This window comes from Meleagris gallopavo, chromosome 8, assembly GCF_000146605.3.
Source record: "Meleagris gallopavo isolate NT-WF06-2002-E0010 breed Aviagen turkey brand Nicholas breeding stock chromosome 8, Turkey_5.1, whole genome shotgun sequence".
NCBI classification, from domain to species: Eukaryota; Metazoa; Chordata; class Aves; order Galliformes; family Phasianidae; genus Meleagris; species Meleagris gallopavo.
This window is the reverse complement of record NC_015018.2, coordinates 21,153,146-21,172,858: the sequence shown is the minus strand read 5'-3', so window position 1 is coordinate 21,172,858 and position 19,713 is coordinate 21,153,146. Positions and strand designations below refer to the sequence as shown.

General features: G+C 35.9%; 1 protein-coding gene across 1 annotated transcript in view; it reads left to right on the top strand.

Annotated features, from left to right (window-relative positions):
- The window catches only part of LOC100543833 (adhesion G protein-coupled receptor A3), a 214,922-nt gene that overhangs the window by 44,809 nt on the left and 150,400 nt on the right, over positions 1–19,713 (top strand). Inside the window, exons 4-5 of the mRNA XM_031554586.1 lie at positions 11,476–11,547; positions 15,286–15,357. Of these exons, the coding sequence (XP_031410446.1) occupies positions 11,476–11,547; positions 15,286–15,357 (144 nt within the window). The remainder of the gene's footprint in view (positions 1–11,475; positions 11,548–15,285; positions 15,358–19,713) is intronic.

Sequence of the window (19,713 nt, the reverse complement as noted above, 5' to 3'; positions counted from 1 at the left end):
CTTGGAAGTTAAAAAGTGAGCACTGAGGTACCTGCAGCAGCTGTGCAGATGTGGGAGGTGAAAAGGGGGATGTGAGCTGCTCTCTGGGACTGAGTACCTATGTTCCACCAAAGTTTGGCTTCAGACAGCCTAAGTGCTTTTTTGGACCTGGGCCAGTACTTTCATTGTCATGCTTTTGGTGGCCAGTGGATATTACTCTTTCTGAGTTTGGTATGCTTTGAGTATTTGAAAATGTTTAATGTGATTTCTGCTGTTCAGGACAATTGATTGAAGATAGTATTATCAGGTTCTGCTTTTTATTTCAGTAATTTTTGTTTTGCAGTTTGTGAATCTTTTACATGATTTGACTAGCTGTGTCCATGCATTCTTTATATACTGTTGGTATATAAATATAACAGATGTCTCAATATTGGCTAAATGAAAGTAACCTACAAAAGGAAGACTCAAGCCTCCAAAGAACAACATATGCAATATTTATTGAGTTCTCTGGCAGCTGTTGCTGATCTGTTGACCTGAGTTATTTTCAGACATTCGTAAAGTCAGAGTTCTCAGGAAAAAGGATGAGTTTGAAATCTGGTATCAACCTTAAAAATTTGTTCTCTGATAAATGAGATTCATGTTAAGATATCTATTGCAGAGATTCATAGTTATCTCTTAATGAAAAGGTCAGGTTCTGCTATTTCACAGAGTGAGCTTTAGTTCACGATTACTGAAAATTACTTCATCAGCATGAAGAGCTGTTGGTTGGGTTTCAACTAAGAATGTTTGAGATAGCTTGAAAAAACGCTGCTTTGAAATAGCATTGTTTCCATTTTAATAAATCTCTCCTAAGTTAAGAAACATTTTAATATTTTTCAATGTGAAGAGAGATGCAGCAGTCAAGTTTCATTTTCTTGACAAGTGAAGAGAGTGAGGAGAGGTGCTTTTGCAGAAGCCCAGTTGAGATGCTGATGTGTACTGGAGTGCAAATAGCATACTATGTGGCAAATATTTTGTCAATAAAATAATTTTGCAATTAAATCAAAGTTCCATAATAAATGTCATAGGGTTTTCTCAATTATCCAGGGATGAATGTTGTTCTGTTGGTCATGTTATTTTTGGCTTTGAAAAAGTACTTGGTTCCTAGGAAATCTTATCTGTGCAAGTTTGTCTTCATAAAGAGATGCAAGAGATGTTTGGAATTCAACGTTTAAATTTACTTGATCAGTACCTACATAATCATCAAGTTGGAAGAGTTCACCATGCCATTATAGGTTACTGATGCTACTGTTGTTATCTTTATGCATCATTTATCTTTCCTGTAAACAAGGCATTGTTGCATTTATATAGTCATTTATATTACATTAATTAAATAGTTCATAACAGGACTACACAAGAGATGAAGATTATTCTATTTTTCAGTTAGAGTGACATTTGCAAGTCATGGTCACAACCTGCAATTCAATGATTTATTTTACTTCACAAAAATATTAAGAAGCCTTTTAAATTTTTGGATAAAAATGATTTAGGTCACAATCTAGTTCCATGTTGTGTTTTGTGAATAAGTGCTGAACTCAGCATGTTTTAAAAAGACCAAATGTGCTGTGTGCATCTTCTCAGATGTAAAATATAAAGATTTTTCAACATTGAAGGAACTACAGTTTATGTTTTTATTATATATAATATCAGGTAAATATTTTATGACAAAATATAAAATATCTTCAAAATGATTACAATTGTTATTCCGTGAGAACAAAATGTGCAGGATGTGACAAAACTCAGAAACTTCTGGTTGAAATTCAATGAATGACTGTGCAAGTAAAAGGAAATAAATCTAGGAGAAATTACCAGTGATTAAGAGCGAGTTGTTGACAACGAGAATGAAAGCACGTTGTATTAGACAAACTGTAGCCATGAATGAGATGTCATAATTTCACAGAATCATTTAGATTGGAAAGGACTATAAAGGTATCAGTGCAGCCCCAATCCATCCCCAACCAAGCCCACTGAACTGTGTGCCTCAGTGTCGCATCTCCACTTTTCTTGAACACCCCCAGAGAAGGTGATTCCACCACTTCCCTGGGCAGCCTGTTCCAACACCTCTCTGCTCTTTCTTAGAAGGAATTTTTCCTCATATCCAACCTGAACCTCCCTTAGTGCAACCTGGAATATTATGTCTTATCCTATCAATGGCTTCTGCTATCAGGTTAGAATGAAAAAGAATCTTTCCTAGGATTTGGTCTATGCTACAATTAAATACCACACTGGGTCAATTGTAACCCTATTCCTACTCTAGAGTAGCCAACTAATCAGCTAATTTAGGTATGTTTCTTAGATGGAACAGTTATTATAAGGAACTATTTATGCACCTCTAAAACCTGCTGGTGTTTCTGGGGAGTTTTGTTTGGAGAACTGCTGTTAGATCATCATTTCAACAGTTTGTAAATAATTTATTACTTGTACAGTTGAACAAACTGGTTGATTGTATACTAAGATTATTTTTGTGGTTGCACAGTCATGAATAGATTTACGATGGCATCTCACATCAGAAAAATTGCATAACAATTTATGTAAAACTCAATGTTAATGGTCAGAAATGACAGGAATGTTAATTTAGTTTATAGAACTTTTTAAATAATGGATAGTATGTTGGCTGTGGTTTTGTTGTTGTTGTTTTTTTTGTTGTTGTTTTTGTTTTAACTTATGTAACATCTGAAATTCAGCTGTATTTTAGGAGGTCACTTAACTGAATTTATGAGCATCTCTAAGCTCCTATTTCCCGTTAGGAAATAGTCCAGTCAGCCTGATGTGCAGCCAGACATCTCAGCTCTGTGATATACTCATACAACTTTTTATATAGTGCTGTCATTAAGGTAACACATAATTTGTGTCAGATGCTGTCATTTTTAGAGAAGCTGTCTCAAGCACAGATTTATAGATATGTGTTAAAATAGCTGCCATAAAGCACCTTTGCTGCCACTGAAGTTTCTTCCTGCAGACTTGCAGTACTAGCAGCACTGAAACATGTTAACCTTTTTTTTTTCTTTTTCCAGTTTTGTTTCTTTAGTTTTCTTTTGTTGGGAAATAACTGTTGGCTTTGTCACATGTGGGCATGATTCTGAGCTTTAAAGTGAGATCTACTGATTTATCCCATCAGTTTGCTTGCGTTCTTAGTACAGCACACATTCTATACTGCAAAACACAGTCTTCACTTCCACAACTAACTGAAAACAAAATAAACCCATTAGTTAACCAGTGTGGCAGTCAGGGAGGGAGAAAATGGGGTTGTGGGTCCCCAAAGCACCTGTTGAGTTGCAGACATCCCTCCATGCATGGATGACGTTTTAACAAATAAAGTTAAATATCTGTGGGATAGAATGGCAGTGTTTCTGGCCCAGCCGAGATGCTGGAGAAGAGTCAATGTGAAGAAGGCAGGAGAAGAGATGCTACAGAGGAAGGTAGGAAGCAGTACGCTGGAAAAAGGAGTTCAGTTTGCAATGCGAAGGATGGCAAAAGGAATTGGTATCTGACTGATCAAACGTGTTAGCATGGTTCAGCAGCGCTTATCACCAACAAAAGTATTCTCCTTACTTCTGTCCTCCATCTTTCATTTCTAGAGTTGAAATTGTGCTGTTAAGTTGTGAAGTGGTGACTGCAGTTTGAAATCTAATCTAGGAATTCTCAGTACACATTGCTGGAATAAGTGCAGCCTTAGAAAATGGAATAATAATTAGTCCACTGGATTTTAAACCTTTCCCAGCAGAAAGCATTTTTTATCTTTCCATTCACTTTCTTGGTATTATTTACATTTCATTTTGACTGTGTATTTCATTTAAAGAAAGAAAAAGCACAGGAGTCCTGGTCAGGGCAGAAATTGAGGAAGCCTTGAATTCTTTGCAGCCATGAGATGTCTCACAGAGATGCCTCAGCACACTAGAGATCAAACACCTTGACATCTACTGCTTTAGCCCTGTGGAGCAATTCTGTAGTTCCCAAATCTCTGTTCTTGGGGTATTTTCCAGGAAAAGGAAACAGCTGTGTGAATTTGAATGTTTTGCTGAATTTGTACTACCTGAAAACAGGCCAAGGAGAAAGAATCTGGGAAAAATGAAATGATTTATTTTTATTAGAAATTACATTTAATTTTGAATTATCAGTAACAAAATACTGAACTAGAGGAATTCTTAGCATCTTTCCAGATTCTGTTTGGTTGCTGTCATATTTAAAATGAAAGTTTTAAAGAATTTATACTGGGAAAATTAATCCTTTAAAATGTTTTCTAAGTATTTATATAGGAAAATGCATCAACAAAAGTTTTGCACCAAAAGTTTATCCTTCTTTTCCATGTCATTTTCTCACTTTTTCTTTGACAGCTGTCCCTTCAGTTACAGTACTGTATCTGAGCTGTATAGTCTTGCTTTACCATTATTACCACTGAAATGAAATACGTAATATCATTCTATGGGATACTTTGAGAGAGCTAACTGCCATAAAGCCTGTCTGTTTCTCTGCAGTTTCAGCTACTGTTACTGACATGGTTCAGCATTTTTAGGCTTGTTCCTAAATAATGAATAATTGCTACATTACCACAGCACATTTGATGTGAATGAGTCATCTTCATTATATTTAAGACCAAAAAAAAAAAAAACAACCAAAAGGCAATGACCTTTCTGTTGCTCTATAGGCCATTATTGCCATCATAATGACTGGTTTGCGACTTCCAGTCACTCCTTAATACCTTGAATTGCCAGTGGTTGTACATCTGTCCTGTCCTTAGGGTGTTCTGTTTTAGGCAATCCAAACAGTAATGGCTTGGGTTAAAAAAGAAAATGAAAGGAAAATGAATAATAAGGAAGAGTACTACCACACTAAACAAACAAACAAAAGACCTGTCACCAGAGTCTGGAAAGGCACAGTTATTGTTCATGTTTCTGTGTATGTTGGCGTTTATTGTCCTTGAAACTTAAATGCAACACAACTTTTTCTGGTTCTGGAAAATAGATTAAATATTCACTATCTTTTTTTAAAAAACAAACAATTGAAAAACAGTGAACAAACCTAGAGCTCTGGAGTTTCATAGGAGCACTGTGTGCTTTAGTTGTTGATAGTGATATCAGCCCATATTTACTGTATATAGCCAGTAATGCAATCACCAATAGTGAAAATGAAAATAAGTTTAAATAATATCAAGGCCATCAAAGTGTCACTGTTTTTCACTGCAGAATATATACTAAATGTGGTCTTTCAGCATTGGTTATACTCTTTCCCACCACTGTGATCACAATGTTATAAAGTGAATCTCTTAAATTGATTCTGAGTCTGTATTCCTTTCTTGAGCAAAAGTGCAGTTTTGTTTAGTTTGAGAATTTAACATGAGAAAGAAGTGGAAGATGTGAGCTTATATTTTTTCTGTTGTTGTTGTTTCGTAGTAATATGCAAAATGTGGAAAGTCAGTCGTATTTCATTGGTATTTGGCATCTGCTCAACAACTGATTGCTCTTCTCAGAGCTTTTTTGGAAAGTTTGCAGCACCATAATGACAGCTTTCTAAACACAGATGTCCTCTTGGTACAACCTATAATTTTTTATGAAAGATGTATCAATGTCAGAAATTTGAACGAAGTAGTGGAATTAGCGGAACATTCTTGTTAGGAATAAGTATTGAAATATCTATAGTCTATCTATTGGAAGTTGGGGGAAGATCCTGCAGAGTCAGGAGAGAAAGAGTTGGATGCAAAATGGCCAAGCTGTCAGGATGCAGTTTAAGATGAATTGATTCTTTTATTAATGGACTGTGTATGCTTCAGCAATTTTCCCTGTATAAGTGCATGCAGTGAACTTGAGGCATCAAGAGTCCCAAAGACACATTTAGATAATTAGGGGTTTGGCCATGGAAGATGTCTAATAGCTGAGAGGCTGGGAGTAGCTTTTAAACATTCCTGTAAAGATCCATTAGTAGCCTCTTTCTCTTGTTTCATCTACATCTCAGCAAAGCCATCAGGAAGTGAATAGTTCAAATGCAGATTTCCCCTCCTTAATTCAGCTGCTTTTGTTGAGGTAAATCCTCTTAGATGTCATAAGTCAGTAAAAATCAGTCTAAAGATTAATGAGTAAGATGAGCAAAACCAAATGACTTGTGATAGCAGTAGTAAAAGAATTGTGATAATATTACTAAAAGAATTCTCCCTTGTTATTTGCATAGAGATACAAGTTATCTATGTACAAGTAAAAAGACAGTGCCTAACTATTACAATTTTTTTCAAACTTGTAAGGGAAAAGGGAACTCTCCTCTGTTGACTTTACCACAATCATTTGAGATTTGTTTCTAATAATGCAGTGCATTATGTGTTCTTTTTCTATTCATGTTTAGTTAAGATCAGGGTGCTATGCAGTAAATACCTCTAGCATCTCTAATAAAATGAGTGGGAACATACTTCAATAAATATTGTTGTATTTTATTTTTTCTGTAGTTGTTCAGCCAAGATATAAGTGCTGCAGTTATGGCTACAGCTAACGTCATGGATCCTCCATCTATCTGTAATTGTAAAAGGCACTTTGGTTTTGATTTATTTTCAGGTCACGCCTGTGGATATATAGACCCACACTGTTAACGAAACATCATTCAGATTTGGAATAGATACATTTAAAATCAGAATTCTCCATCAGTAATGATGCAGAACCATAAGTTGTAGTTATAAAATTCTCTTTTTTTAAGCCTTAACTGGGTCATGCTATGATGATCCAATATTGTGATACTGGGGTTCTGTCCTTTTTGCTTTTGGTTGATGATAAAATCACTTCATTGAATACACATGCATGCACGCCTGTGTGTGGCCCAGGCTGGGCTGAGCTTGGCGTGGCTTGGATCGTGACCTTTTGCCAAACCTCAGCAGTGGCTCTTGGGGAAAAAATGTAAACATACAACCAAATTTACCCTAGTTTCCTTATTTAGCTTAGTGAAAGTTGATGCTCCTTGCTATAAGGCTTCAATATAAAAAAACTCTGCTAACTAGAAAATGGGATACACAAATTTAATATTTTAATAATATTAGTTTTGTGAAAAATACAAATGGAAAGAAAGAAAGAAATTCTCCAAATGTAGAATTTGTACAGTGAGAGATTATTTAATTTATCTGTATTATTCACATTTGGGGCTTAAATAATGCCAAGAAAGAAAACACCTATTTTGTTAGGTCAGAAGTATATGGAAAAGTTATGGAATAATACTAATTACTAAGAAGGTACCAGGATTGTGGGTAGTATAATCATCTACAATTTTCTGAGAATATCCTTACTAAAATGCCCTAGCTAATTTAAGTGCAATTTCCAAAATAAGGAGACCAGATGTCTTCGTCTGGAACAGTGCAACCGATGGACACTTTTCCTTGAAATAGTCTGCCTCTTCTAACATGAAATTGGACATTTTTATTCCTGTACATGATAGTTTAGGATTAGGCTGTTTTTTTCCTATGTGGTTACCAGTTATGGAGAAACAGGAAAGTTACCATAAAATGGAGCATAAAAGATTTCAGTAAGTGAAGGACCTTTTGTTTACTTGGTTGTTTTGACTGTCATTAAAGCTCACCTGGAAACAGTTTGCCACTCCTCCTGTTTCCTTTGTTTATTGTGAGTTGCTTATCATTCTTACAGCCTATAGTGCTGATTCATCCAGTTACAATTTGTGGAGCATTTAGATGAGCTGGCAGTTAACAGAAAATGTGCATAATTGATGTAAAGCTTAAAATTGTCAGTTATCTCTTCTTTGAAATGTGGATGTTTGCTCTGAATTATGTGTTTAAGTTGGTTTTAGATGGATTCCAGTGTGAAGCATGAGGTTTAAAACAGTGTAGATCCAAAAATGAATCTTATCAGACTGTTTTTGTTTTATTTTGGTTTGCTTGTTTGTCTTTTAAATTCTAAGAATACAGAAGCTCAGATAATGAGGACAGTGTCCTTTCTTTCTTTGCCATGTGGGCTCATTTCTGCAAACTAAAGAACTCCCTTTGACCTGTTTAGTTACATATTTAACCCAGTAAAAAGCAGAAGGGTCTGCATTTCATTCATGAGGATATTGTCAGTAGCGCAGCCTGCAGGTATCTAAGCTCTGGTGTTTGGGGTGAACAGCATGAGAGTAGACCAGATGTTCTGGTATGAATGTTTGAAGGTTCCAAAAAAATGAAGCACTGTATCACCTACACATTGAGTAATGCTAAGCCATCAAAGGAAAATGCACTCCTGTCATTTTCCATTTTTTACCAATCACAGAATGGCCAGAGTTGGAAGGAACCTCAAGGATCATGAATCTCCAACTACCCTGCCACATGCAGGGCCACCGACCTCCTCATTTAATATTTCACTGCCATGGTTTCATGATTTTTGGTTATCAGTATTCCACATAATAACATCATGCAATGCACTGGGGGTTTGACTGCTGATGCTCAAGTTTCGGGTGCCTGTCTGGAGGAGAAGAAGAGCTACATTTCCCCAGGGGACTTTGCGGTCAGCGAGGAGATAGAACTCCCGGCAAGGTCACCTGATGTTCTCTTCTTCGCTTGAGCTTCTCTGCCTGCGCTTCTTCATCGGCTCAATTGGACTGCACTTCTCATCTCAGCGTTGTGGTGAGGCCGATCCACCTTCCAGACACACACTCTCTCTCTCCTTATATTCTGCTGATACTGTATTTAGTAAATTAGTTTGTTTCACCTCAGATTGTTGCCGCTGTTTTCAATTATTTCAGGATCCCCTATTTTCCTTTTCCGGGGGCGCGGACCCGCGGATCCCTCCGCCCTTCTAGTCACGGAACCGGACCAAACTAGCCTGTAAACCGTTGACATACACCAGGCTGCCCAGGGCCCCATCCAAACTGGCCTTGAACACCTCTAGGGATGGAGCATCCACAACCTCTCTGGGCAGCCTGTTCCAGCACGTCACCACTCTCACAGTAAAGAACTTAAAAAAACAATGATATTGAACTGTCTTTGATGGGACTCTGCAGGTGAGACTGCAGAAATTTTGTGTGAAGCTTTTGTTCATGAGCAGGTGCGAAGAAAAAGCTTTTTCCAATTCTTACATAGTGTTTTTTTATAATGAAAAATGTTATCAACTGTATTTCATTTGTGATAAAATCTGCAGCTGCCACTTTCATCCAAATCCTGCAGGAGGAGACACCACAAGAGAGAAAACTGCTTTGCCTGGGTTAGGGAGTGGGGCAGAGAATCTGCAGGAGGATGGCTGTCATCCCTATTTCTCTCTGCTGTCTATGGGTTTGTTTTGTGCTCTACTGGCATGTTTTTAAGGAACAGCCTTGAGATTCGTGTTTCTGCCTTTGCTATACTTAGTGATTTTCTGGAAGAAGAAAAGAGCTTACACCTAAGTCTAAAGCTGTCATAGGCCTTCATGCTCAAAGTCATCATAGATCTTGCAGCCTTCCCACAAATGCTCAAATCACCATCAAGATCCTTGCCCAAGCATCGCCCCTTTATGACAGCTTTCTTTACCTGTCTCCAGAATTGCTGCTTTCCCATTCCTCTTCTTTCCCTGCTTCTGGCTCATCCTATTGTTTCCTTAAAACTCTGGAGAATTTTATGGGCTCTCATTCCCTTTGTCAGGCAGGGCAGCTATGGTTGTGTCTCCATACGGTACACTGACAGGGAAAAGGTAACTCTTCTGGGTTTTATGCTTTCTGCTGGCTTAGCACCTGAGGGACTGTCACTGTGGCTCAGGCAACTAGAACTGACATGTGCTATGCAATGCATGTGCTCAAAGTATGTATATGTATTGATATGCTTGTGTTCTTGCATCACTGTTTAGAAGTTACGTCAGTGCTTGAAAAGTGTAATAGTGTGTTTTTAATATTTCCTTATAGTATCTATTGTGTTTGTGTTGGACTCAGATTAACCTATTTTATTGACTTTATTTTATTTGCATTATGAATGAATAATGATTTATTAGTGAAAACAACTGAAGCAAAGGAATTTTGACATATCTAAATGAAGCTAAGATAACAACGGTATGAAACAAAAGCACTGTTTTTTGGGGAGACATAGCTAAAACGCTTTCTAATTTGTCTCATAGTGTTATGAATCCTTGTTACCTCTGTTTATGTTACGCTGTTAGTAAGTATATGTAATGCTATCTGCATTTTAGTAAGCTTATTGTTTCCTCTCCATTTTAAATCTGTACCTTCCTTCCTACCTTTCTCCTGTTTATTTTGTTCAGTGATGTCACAGGATGGGGTGCAGCACAGAGTTTGCCTGCTGTGCTTCTATAGTTCTGCATTTCTAATATGTAAGACAAGGCTTCATGTACATAAGTAATCATGATGCAGGCTAAAAGCTGAACTTGACCTTTATGAGTCAGAGACTTTGACTAGAGACATACCACTTGTCAACATCACTACTAAAGGAAAAAGGGTATAAAGCACAAGTTTGTGGAACTGCATTCAAAAGACCTGAAAAAATTACTGGTAAAATACAAAAACTGATTGTAACATAATTCAAATTTCAAATTAAAATATGTCTTAGTGTGAGTTAATCATTTGGGATAAAATCTCACCCTATTGAGAGGTTTTTGTGGAACCATGATTTAACTCAGCATGGGTTTTATTTGCAATAAAATAAAGAGTCATACATAAGGTGACTCTGACTGCTGTCATTTGGCAGAGGTGTAGCAGTGGCTGGTATGTTCTGGAAGTGGCCAATCTGAGAAACAGCACTGATATTATTGCACACCAGTCATTCCCTATGAATTGTAAATTGTCAGAAGATGAACAGTGACTGTGAAAGAATTTGCAGCGTTTGTCTCCTAGGCCTGCTTATCTAATTGCAGTGAAGGCATTTCTTCAGTGTTCACATCATGGAGAGGCCTGAGATAATTCCATAGTAAATCTCTGTGGGGACTGAAATGAGAGAAGTGTCGTGGCCCCAAGCACTGTGCCAAGAGCAGTTGAGATTACTAATGCTAGTAAGATCTTTATCTGTACAACAACTGATCCTCTGGATGTCACCAACTACAAAATGAAGCACCTATCTGCCAAACATGAGAAATTACTTGTATTTCAAGACAGAAGGCTGACCTGTCTGTTTATGTATTGCATGACAGCTGCTTTGCCTACATTACATGGAAATGAGAAATGTACAGCACAAGTAATAAGCAAACTAAAAGGCTCTTGTTTTGCTGACTATTTTATTCACTCATTGATTAAAACATTTTTCCTGGGGCAAGAATGGCTGGTAAGCTTGTTTAGAAAATTGCAAGTAAGAGAATAATTAAAACAGGTATTTTTTTAAATCTAATATTAACCTTATAATTTAGAAAAATATGGTATTATAAACTGCAAAAGATGTAATGGTTTTGGTGTTGCAATTTAAAAGAAATTACATCTTTTACAGAAGACAAATAAAGGTTAGAATTGCATTACATTCATCATTCCTCTTGTATAGCACTTGTACAATAGGGGAAGTGGTAATTAATTGCTCCTTCTCTTATGTCTTTCTAGAGATCTGAAGAATAATTTGATTAGCACAATTGAGCCAGGGGCCTTCCATGGACTTTCAGAGCTGAAGCGCCTGTAAGTATTAATTCCATTTGAATTATTCTGAAAATTGTGTTTGTATCAACATTTCTATCCTTGGGCAACTCACATATGCCACCAAGCAATAGTAGAATGAGGACACTGTCTGGAGAATAAAAAATCACACGCTGTACTTTTTACATTTACCATCCTTTTATTTTCTTTTCCTTTTTCTATTTTTTCCCCTTTCTTTTTTTTCCCATTTAAGTATACGTATGCTTTCCAATAAATGTCTTCAAAGGTACTTCTGCAAAGTTCAAAAACACACCTAACTATTGACGTAGCAGACAGTATGTCACTGTAGACATTCATTGGAAATAAAACCAAGGGTTTTAAACAAGTGTAAGCATTGCAGTGTAAGCATAGCTTTGTGCTGTGCTAAGATTTTTTTATTTTTTTATTTTTCATTATGTACAATCTACTTACTTTTATCACAGGCCGGGTCTGTAAAATAAGTTCTTAGAAAGGAAACTTTTTCATCTTTCAGAACTTGCCTACAATTTTCTTAACTCTCGTAGTAACTGCTGGATATTTTTTTTATTTTTGCCTTTTTGTCCTGTCTGTTATTCCTGTATTCCTCTCACTACCAATCTTCTCAAAGTACTTTCAGAAGCACTGACTGGTTTTTAAACTACATTTGTAAAAAGGTAAAGTATCAAAGTTACCACAGTTCTACAAGAGGGGCTTTTTATTTAATAAGGACTACAGATCCTCCTTCATTCTTCACAACCTGAAACCTCTTTTTAAAGTGTTCCAAGTGCCAGTATCCAAATGGCCACGTACAGCAAAGCAGCCATCAGTGCCTGAAGTCTGCTTGGCATTGTGCACACGTCTCAGGTGAAGAGACTTGTGAGAAAATGAGAATTATTTTAGGAGAATAATAAAATTTAGATGATGAGGAATGCAAAGCAAGAAATTTTTTTAATCTGTCTGCTTTTTTCTCTGAGGTTAAATCTCTGATTGAACCATATAAATAAAAGTTTCAATATCTGATCACACAGCTAGCAGTGTCTTCTGACACCAACCACTAACTTTTAGTGTGTTTGGTTACAAAGCCAATGACGTAGTACTTATGAAGTCAGAGCAGTCTATGCATTTTTAATGCAAACAGAAATGTAAGGTTGACACTTTAGTGTTCACTGCATTTGGGGACAAAATGAAATGATCAAAACAAGCACTAATTACTGCTTTGGCCACGTACTCTAATAACACAACCCTGACCTCTGGTGGGAAAAACGGGAAGCCTGTTCATGTCCTGGGCTGTATGCTGGAAAACTTAGACAGCTGAAACTTAGATCAGCTGTCAGAGAGAAGTCCAAGATCAAATCATCTGGTGTTAGGAAAAATGAGAAGAAATGACTATTTAGAAAATTAGGAATGGTAATGTTAGGATTTCTCAGAATAGAGCTGAAAAAGACCCCTTCTTTCTGGCATGAACATGTAACACTGGGAGCAATCAAGAGACAGTGAGTTGATTAATTACCAGCTTTTCAAGTTTGATACAAATAGATATAATTTGTGGTAAGAAAATCTCTGCAGTCTTCAGCTCTTCAACAATTGGGTAGCAGACAGCTGAGCAGAAGCAATAAATACTATAAACTCCTGTTGAATGCTGAATACAGTCATTACTTTAAGGCTGCACTTTATATCTTCTTATTTCACATGTTGAAGTTGGTGTAAAATGGGCAATTGCAGGAGATACAACTGTCAAGGCAGGCAGATAAACAGCAGGCTGTCAACATCAAAATGTTTTCTGCAGCTGATTTGCAGAAATCTTCTAATCTGTATTCAAACTAAAAATTGAATTATTTCAAGGGTTTACTTAAAAAGGGACGGAGAAAACTGCTGCAAATTGAAAATTTATGAAGCACTAAAATTATGACACCTGGTTATTCAACAGGGGAGAGTTTTGCTTTCTCTCACATCAATTTAACAAGTCAACATTATTAAGGTAAATGTCTTACTCCTGAAAAGGAGCACCAGCTTTGTACATTATGAATTGAGTAACACCTAATATAATATGTATTAGTCTGGAGAAATATGCAGAAAGCTACCTTTTCTTTTTGCCTTTAAAAATGGATTTTATAATACAGAGATTTCAGCCACATACATCTTACCATGAAAATAACACTGATAAAAGCCTACAGAAGAGGAAAGATAGCCTTTTGCTTTGTTAAAAATACCATTTTACTGTGTCACATTTTGAGAAAAATGACTTGTTTTGATTAGTTTAGGTGAAATTTACTCCTGCCACTCAAATCATGCTCCACTTTTTGATGCGTTTTGTTCTGTATGTGTTCAGACTTTTCTTAGGCTGAAATAAAGCATTAACCAACTAAGAATTGAGTGGGTTCTTGCTTACTATTTAATTCTTTAAGGGAAAGATACATATGAATAAATGTGTATTTGTCTTGAGGTTGTGTTTTAAGAGTTTGTGTTTTAAGAGTTTTAAGAGTTTCTAGCTTTCACTAGAAAAATTTAGAGAATAACAGCTAATTTGCAATTTTGGCACTATATTGTTCTGCAGACTATTTTCTTCATCTGTTGCCTACTTCATATCCCTGATTAGCATTTAAGAAATATTTTCATACTAATGCAGTATTTCATAATTTCATTGCACAGCAATATATTCCTTGTCTGATGAAAGCCTTAGTAGTGAATTCTAAAGACATTGCCTTCACATTCTAGCAGAATGGATATTTCTCCATGAAAGAAACAACTGGATTTATCAAACTCATTCATCTTTATTCTGCTGTTTTGATTGTTTGTGTTCTCTTGTAGCAAGAGAAAGATATTGTTGCACAATGCAATAAAGAACTTAGAAGGCTACCACTGGTTCTATAACAAAAATATATTCAGATAAAATTTAATGTCTTAATGGACATTTAATCACTTAAAATACTGAGATTACTACAGTTATATTTAAAAAAAAAGTTGATATGAAGGAAAACTGTAGTCAAGGTTGAAAATCAAGTACTTGAAAATTAAACATTATTTCAAAATATTCCTGAGAGCAGAATTCCTATTGCTATCACAACATGATTGTTTATACCTTCTTTTGTTTCCTTTCTAAAAGAACTCCGTACATTTTGTTGTATGTATGAATTGTAGAGAAAGCACCCATTCATCTTTCTGCAGACAGCAGTTACAGAACATAATGTCTTGTGGTATTCGTAGTCTGAGGCAGCCACTGTATTGTTCTTGCAAGAGCTTTCCTAGTATTTATCAAGATTGAACTTCTTACTGGCTGAAAAATTAACTTCTCCTTGGTTTCTGTGATTTCTTCAACAAGAGAGAATGGTACCCATGAGATGATATGTTAGTGAACAGTAAAAATGTGTCCATCTTGACTAACTACTGCACACAACAAAGTGGAGGATACATAATGCTTTTCAAAACTAAGCAAGCAGGCACTAATAAATGTGATAAAGAATAAATCTGTTGTTTTGAAGATAAGTTTTTCTTTTTTATTTATATAATCACATTTTAGTGCGATTAATATAACCTGCAGTGTGGTATGTCTAAGAGTGGAATATTGCTAAATAGCCTTTATATAATGTTGTGAAAGTTGTTTAATTCAGTCATGTTACTGAATAAAGCTTTATTTCTTGCTTGTATCTGTATTCTTAAGCATTAAAATTAAAGAGGCTCTTTGTGATTATCTGGGTGTGTATATGAATAATGTAGAACTAATGTTTCACTGTTGTGGGTTGTTTTTTTTTTGTTTTGTTTCAGAGATCTTTCAAATAACAGAATTGGTTGCCTAACACCAGAAATGTTTGTTGGACTTAGCAGTCTTCACAAATTGTGAGTATAATACTCCTCTTGTTTTAAATAGGAGAAAAACTGAACTACTACATGTCTTACTTGAGTACACTTAACAATAAACTTTCATTATTATCAAAATTAATTTCATATAGACTTCCCATAAATGTGAAAAAAAAACCTCTACTGAGCCCTTGACTGTGATGACTTGGCACTTTAAAGATGGTTTATTTTCAAATGTAAAATTTATCAAAACTCCAAATAAATTGAACATACAACATTTTTGCATTGTAAAGATGAATGTGACATTTCTGTTTGCATGCCATGCAAACAAATGAAGATCAAACACCCAAATTATGATTCATAAAGTTGTTTTCTAATGCTGGTTAGAAAATTGATACATTGCTCTTTTGATCCACTGGAGATCAGTTAAAATTTTATAGCTTTTTTTTTTGGCTCCTAAAATGTATTACAGAAAAATTGTAAAGGCATAGACAAAATGCGTAAAGTATTATTTAAATTTGGAACATCAAGGTAGTTCCAATTTCTTGAGAAATGTGAAATTTAGGCTGTCCACTGAAGGTGTTGTATTGTTCACACCATTTTTTATGGTACTTTCTGAGTCATTAGTTTATCATGTACAGTGACACTGGAGCATGCTCTAGGGAGTAAAGCAATTGACTTGCCTATCCGTATGTCTCAGTATTTGCTGGGTCCGTAGATTTTGAGACAGAGAAGAAGTACTCAGAAAACAAAAGATTACAGTAGCATACCTGGGTTGTTCAATTTCAGAGAGAATCAGGTGAATATGGAAAGTATAAAATACGTGATAGCCAAATTTACTGGAGATACTAAGTTTATCATAGCCTCAGAAGATGAAGGTTGATGTTGAGGAATGACTGAAGCAAAGGAGAGGGTTCCCTGACAGCACAGTAAAACGGCAAATTAAATTTAATGGAAATATACATTAAGTCATGTAAGGAAGAAAAAAGGTTCTGGGCTAACCATTAAAATTCAGGAAAGATGTTATGAAATGATAGTGAATAATGTCATAAAAACAGCTGCTCGTTGCTCAGTATCACTTAAAAAATACAAGTATTATTAATGAAAGAGAGAAAAAATCAGAGAACATGTATAGTACTGCAGAAAGAAAGCTAAGCAGCTGCGTTTTGAATAATATGGGCAGTCTGCTCAGTCCACTGAGCTAAGGAAGGTGATCAAATCTCTGAAAGACTCAAGGCAAGACAGAATGGAGTGGTGAGAGGTGCAGCACTAGGAATGAGCAAGTTGCCTGTAACTTTCTTGGCTCGGAAAGGGACAGTTGAGAGGAAGGGAAGTATGATATGAGACTCTAAAATTCTGAATAACATAATAGAGATGAACAGCAACCTATTTTTCATCATCTCTGACAGTACAGAAACTAGAGGATACTGAGAGAAAATACTGGGAGACAAATTGGGAAAAAAAGCAAACCGAAAGGAAGGTTTGTTATCATTATTTTTTAACAGAAGACAAAGCTGTGGAACACTTTGCTGCAGGATGCTGTTAAAACTTTACATGAATTCAAGAGGCTATGGATAATATTATGAAAGAGGTATCCCTGCTGGATTATTGAATTCATAGAAACCTGGTATTGTTCAGGAAATTCTTGAGTTTCAAATATTTGGAGGTTGAGAGAATAAATGGAGGAAACAATATTTTGTTATACGCTTTTCAGTGTATCCTGTTGAAAAAGACCCAGGAGGCATTTTTATCCACATCTGCCTTCATTCCTGAATGGGGAATCAGTCCTGTGTCACAGTATGTTACAAATCTTAAGCTTTATTTTCTTTCTCTCCAAGTCAGTTTTGGAGAAACTGACCTTGGAAAAAACAGGAAAATCTTTCTAGAAAGATCTGCCAGGAGATCAAAATGATGCTGGGTAAAAGACCCAAAACTGGCACGTTTAACTCATTCCATTATTGAGAGTAACTGTGCCAGATCTCCTCTGATGTATACAAATGGGAAAAGACAATGGAAGGAGCCTTGATAGCAAGTTGCCCACTTCTCTTTTTACTCATCTCAGGCATGTGGTCAGATTGGGCAAACCCAACCTGCCTCTGGGGGTTGCCATGTTTCCTTTTGTTGTGCTCAGTGAACGTGACTATGACTATAAAGTCAGATTATCACAGAAGGTATGTTTAATTCGAAGTGGTGAAGCTACCTTCTAGACAATATGAGCAACCTCATCAGAAACTGTTCAAATCCCTGCAGTCTTGGGAAAGAGTCTAAAAATTTTATTCATAAATTGTTCCAAATGATCTTAACTGCTAAATTTCAGTCTTGTGAATATAAAGAACAGGAATTACTTCACAGTGAGTTTTTAGCATTTTTTCTGTGGCAGTGTTTGGCTATACTCGCCCTTTCCTCTGAAGATCAGGAAGGAGAGTGGAAGACTATCTCTGCATTCTTGGCTTGTGATAGAAAGCAGCATGTATGCATGGCAAAGCTCAGTAGTTACCAAGCTGAACCAACCAAAGCATTACAGTGTCCCTTGATAAAACAGGCTCCCATATCCCTGCTCCCTCTGATAGTTGAACTCTGACCCTGCCACAGTGCTTGCAGATTTTTTTCTGGACATGCAGATCCAGAGAAAGTCTCATCAGTTCCCCATACATTATGGCTATTACTGTCTTGCCTCATGTCTTTTTATACATCCTAGGTAAATATTTATCCTTTCCTCAGCATGAGGCTAAATTTCATTTCCGAGTGTAGACTCAGCACTTTCTGCATTGTTTTAATCTGCGCCTCCAGTTTATAGCTGAACTTTGAATGATGCCTTTCTTAATTAAAACTCTCAAGTGAAATTCTTGTTGCACTTTTCACTAAATAATATTATTCAAAGTAAAATTACTTACCTACTACCTTCACGTACACTCATCTCTTCTTGTAAAATGGTTCTCTTAATGTTGACTAGACTTTGGTGCTGTTATTACCAGATTTTATTTTCATGTATTTATGTTTCTGAGCCAAAATCACTTGAGAAAGCTCTAAGTAGTCAGTCACAAGGCTGTCTCTGCACAACACCAGCAGCATCTCACTCCCCTCTCTTCTGTCCTGCCCATTAGCTTATAATGTAACACCATAAATGTTCTTATCCCCAGGTTCTTCATTACTATATGGATTCTTCTTTATGGATGTTATGTCCACATGTCAGTGTAAAAAAGGATGATTCTGATAGACCTGTTAATTTGACTTCACTTGTATTGAAGCAGTTACTGGCTGAGTTCTGAAAAAAAGAAGAACAGAAAAAATATTGGCAGATTGGGGTTTTCTTTCATCTTTTATAGTATGCTTTTACTAAAGATATATCACATAAGCCTATTAATAAAACCAGTGATTTTCTAGAAAAGGAAAATTACTGATTGGTTTTAGTGTATACCTAGCATTATATCTTATCAGTAGGAAAAAATGTAAAATTTATACTAGATTTTTTTCATGTGACGAGGACTAGTATTCAAGACCTCGATCTCCCCTGGTATTTTTGGATTGTAACTAGTTCTGCATCTTACTAGTCATTCTGTAGGTGATCTTAGGAAAGATCATTTCTAGAATCTAATGGTGCATTTCCCTCAAAACATATGTAAACCAGATGACCAACATCCCTGAAAAGTCAGAAATAGTAGCAATTGGATATATTTAGGCTACATATAACGTCTGCTCTTTCTCACTTATTATTTGTACTAAGAATTGTTTAGTGTAGTAAACCACCTTCTTTAGGTAGATTTTCCAAAGAGTAACTTCATTTTTAGTAATTCTCGCAATCCCTCTATACTTTCTGACTTTTTACTAGCATTTTCAGTTTATTATTGGCTCTCTACATCTCTGATCTTTAAAAAAAAAATTATTTCTCAAGGCTTAGTTATTGGTTCACTTTGTTGTTCTCCATTTTTTTTAAATTTCGGTTTTAAATCGCCTTTCTACAGTTGATTATATTATTGAGATCATCCTGCATGCCAGTTCATATACTTCACTAATTCCTCTCCAGTTACTTTATTATTTTTCAATTATTATCATTTCTGAAGTCTGTTCACTGGAAGTCAGCGGCCTAATCATAGATTAGACAAGATTTCTTTTTTACCACGAGTAAATCAGTTTGTGATTACTGTATCAAAATTTATGACTTTATCTTTTATGCAAGCTGTCATCTTTAACAAACCAGAGTCAAGAGCAGCATTACTCTTGTTGAGTTGATGATTATGTTGTGCCGCTAACATCACTGTAGAGAGGAACAAGTCCCCACCGTTCACCATGTTACTTGCTCCTCTATTTCAGAAATCTGATTAATGACATAATTATTAATAATCGAGTTGGTAATTTCAATTTGCCTTGAATGTAAGAACTAGTGGTTGTTTTTTT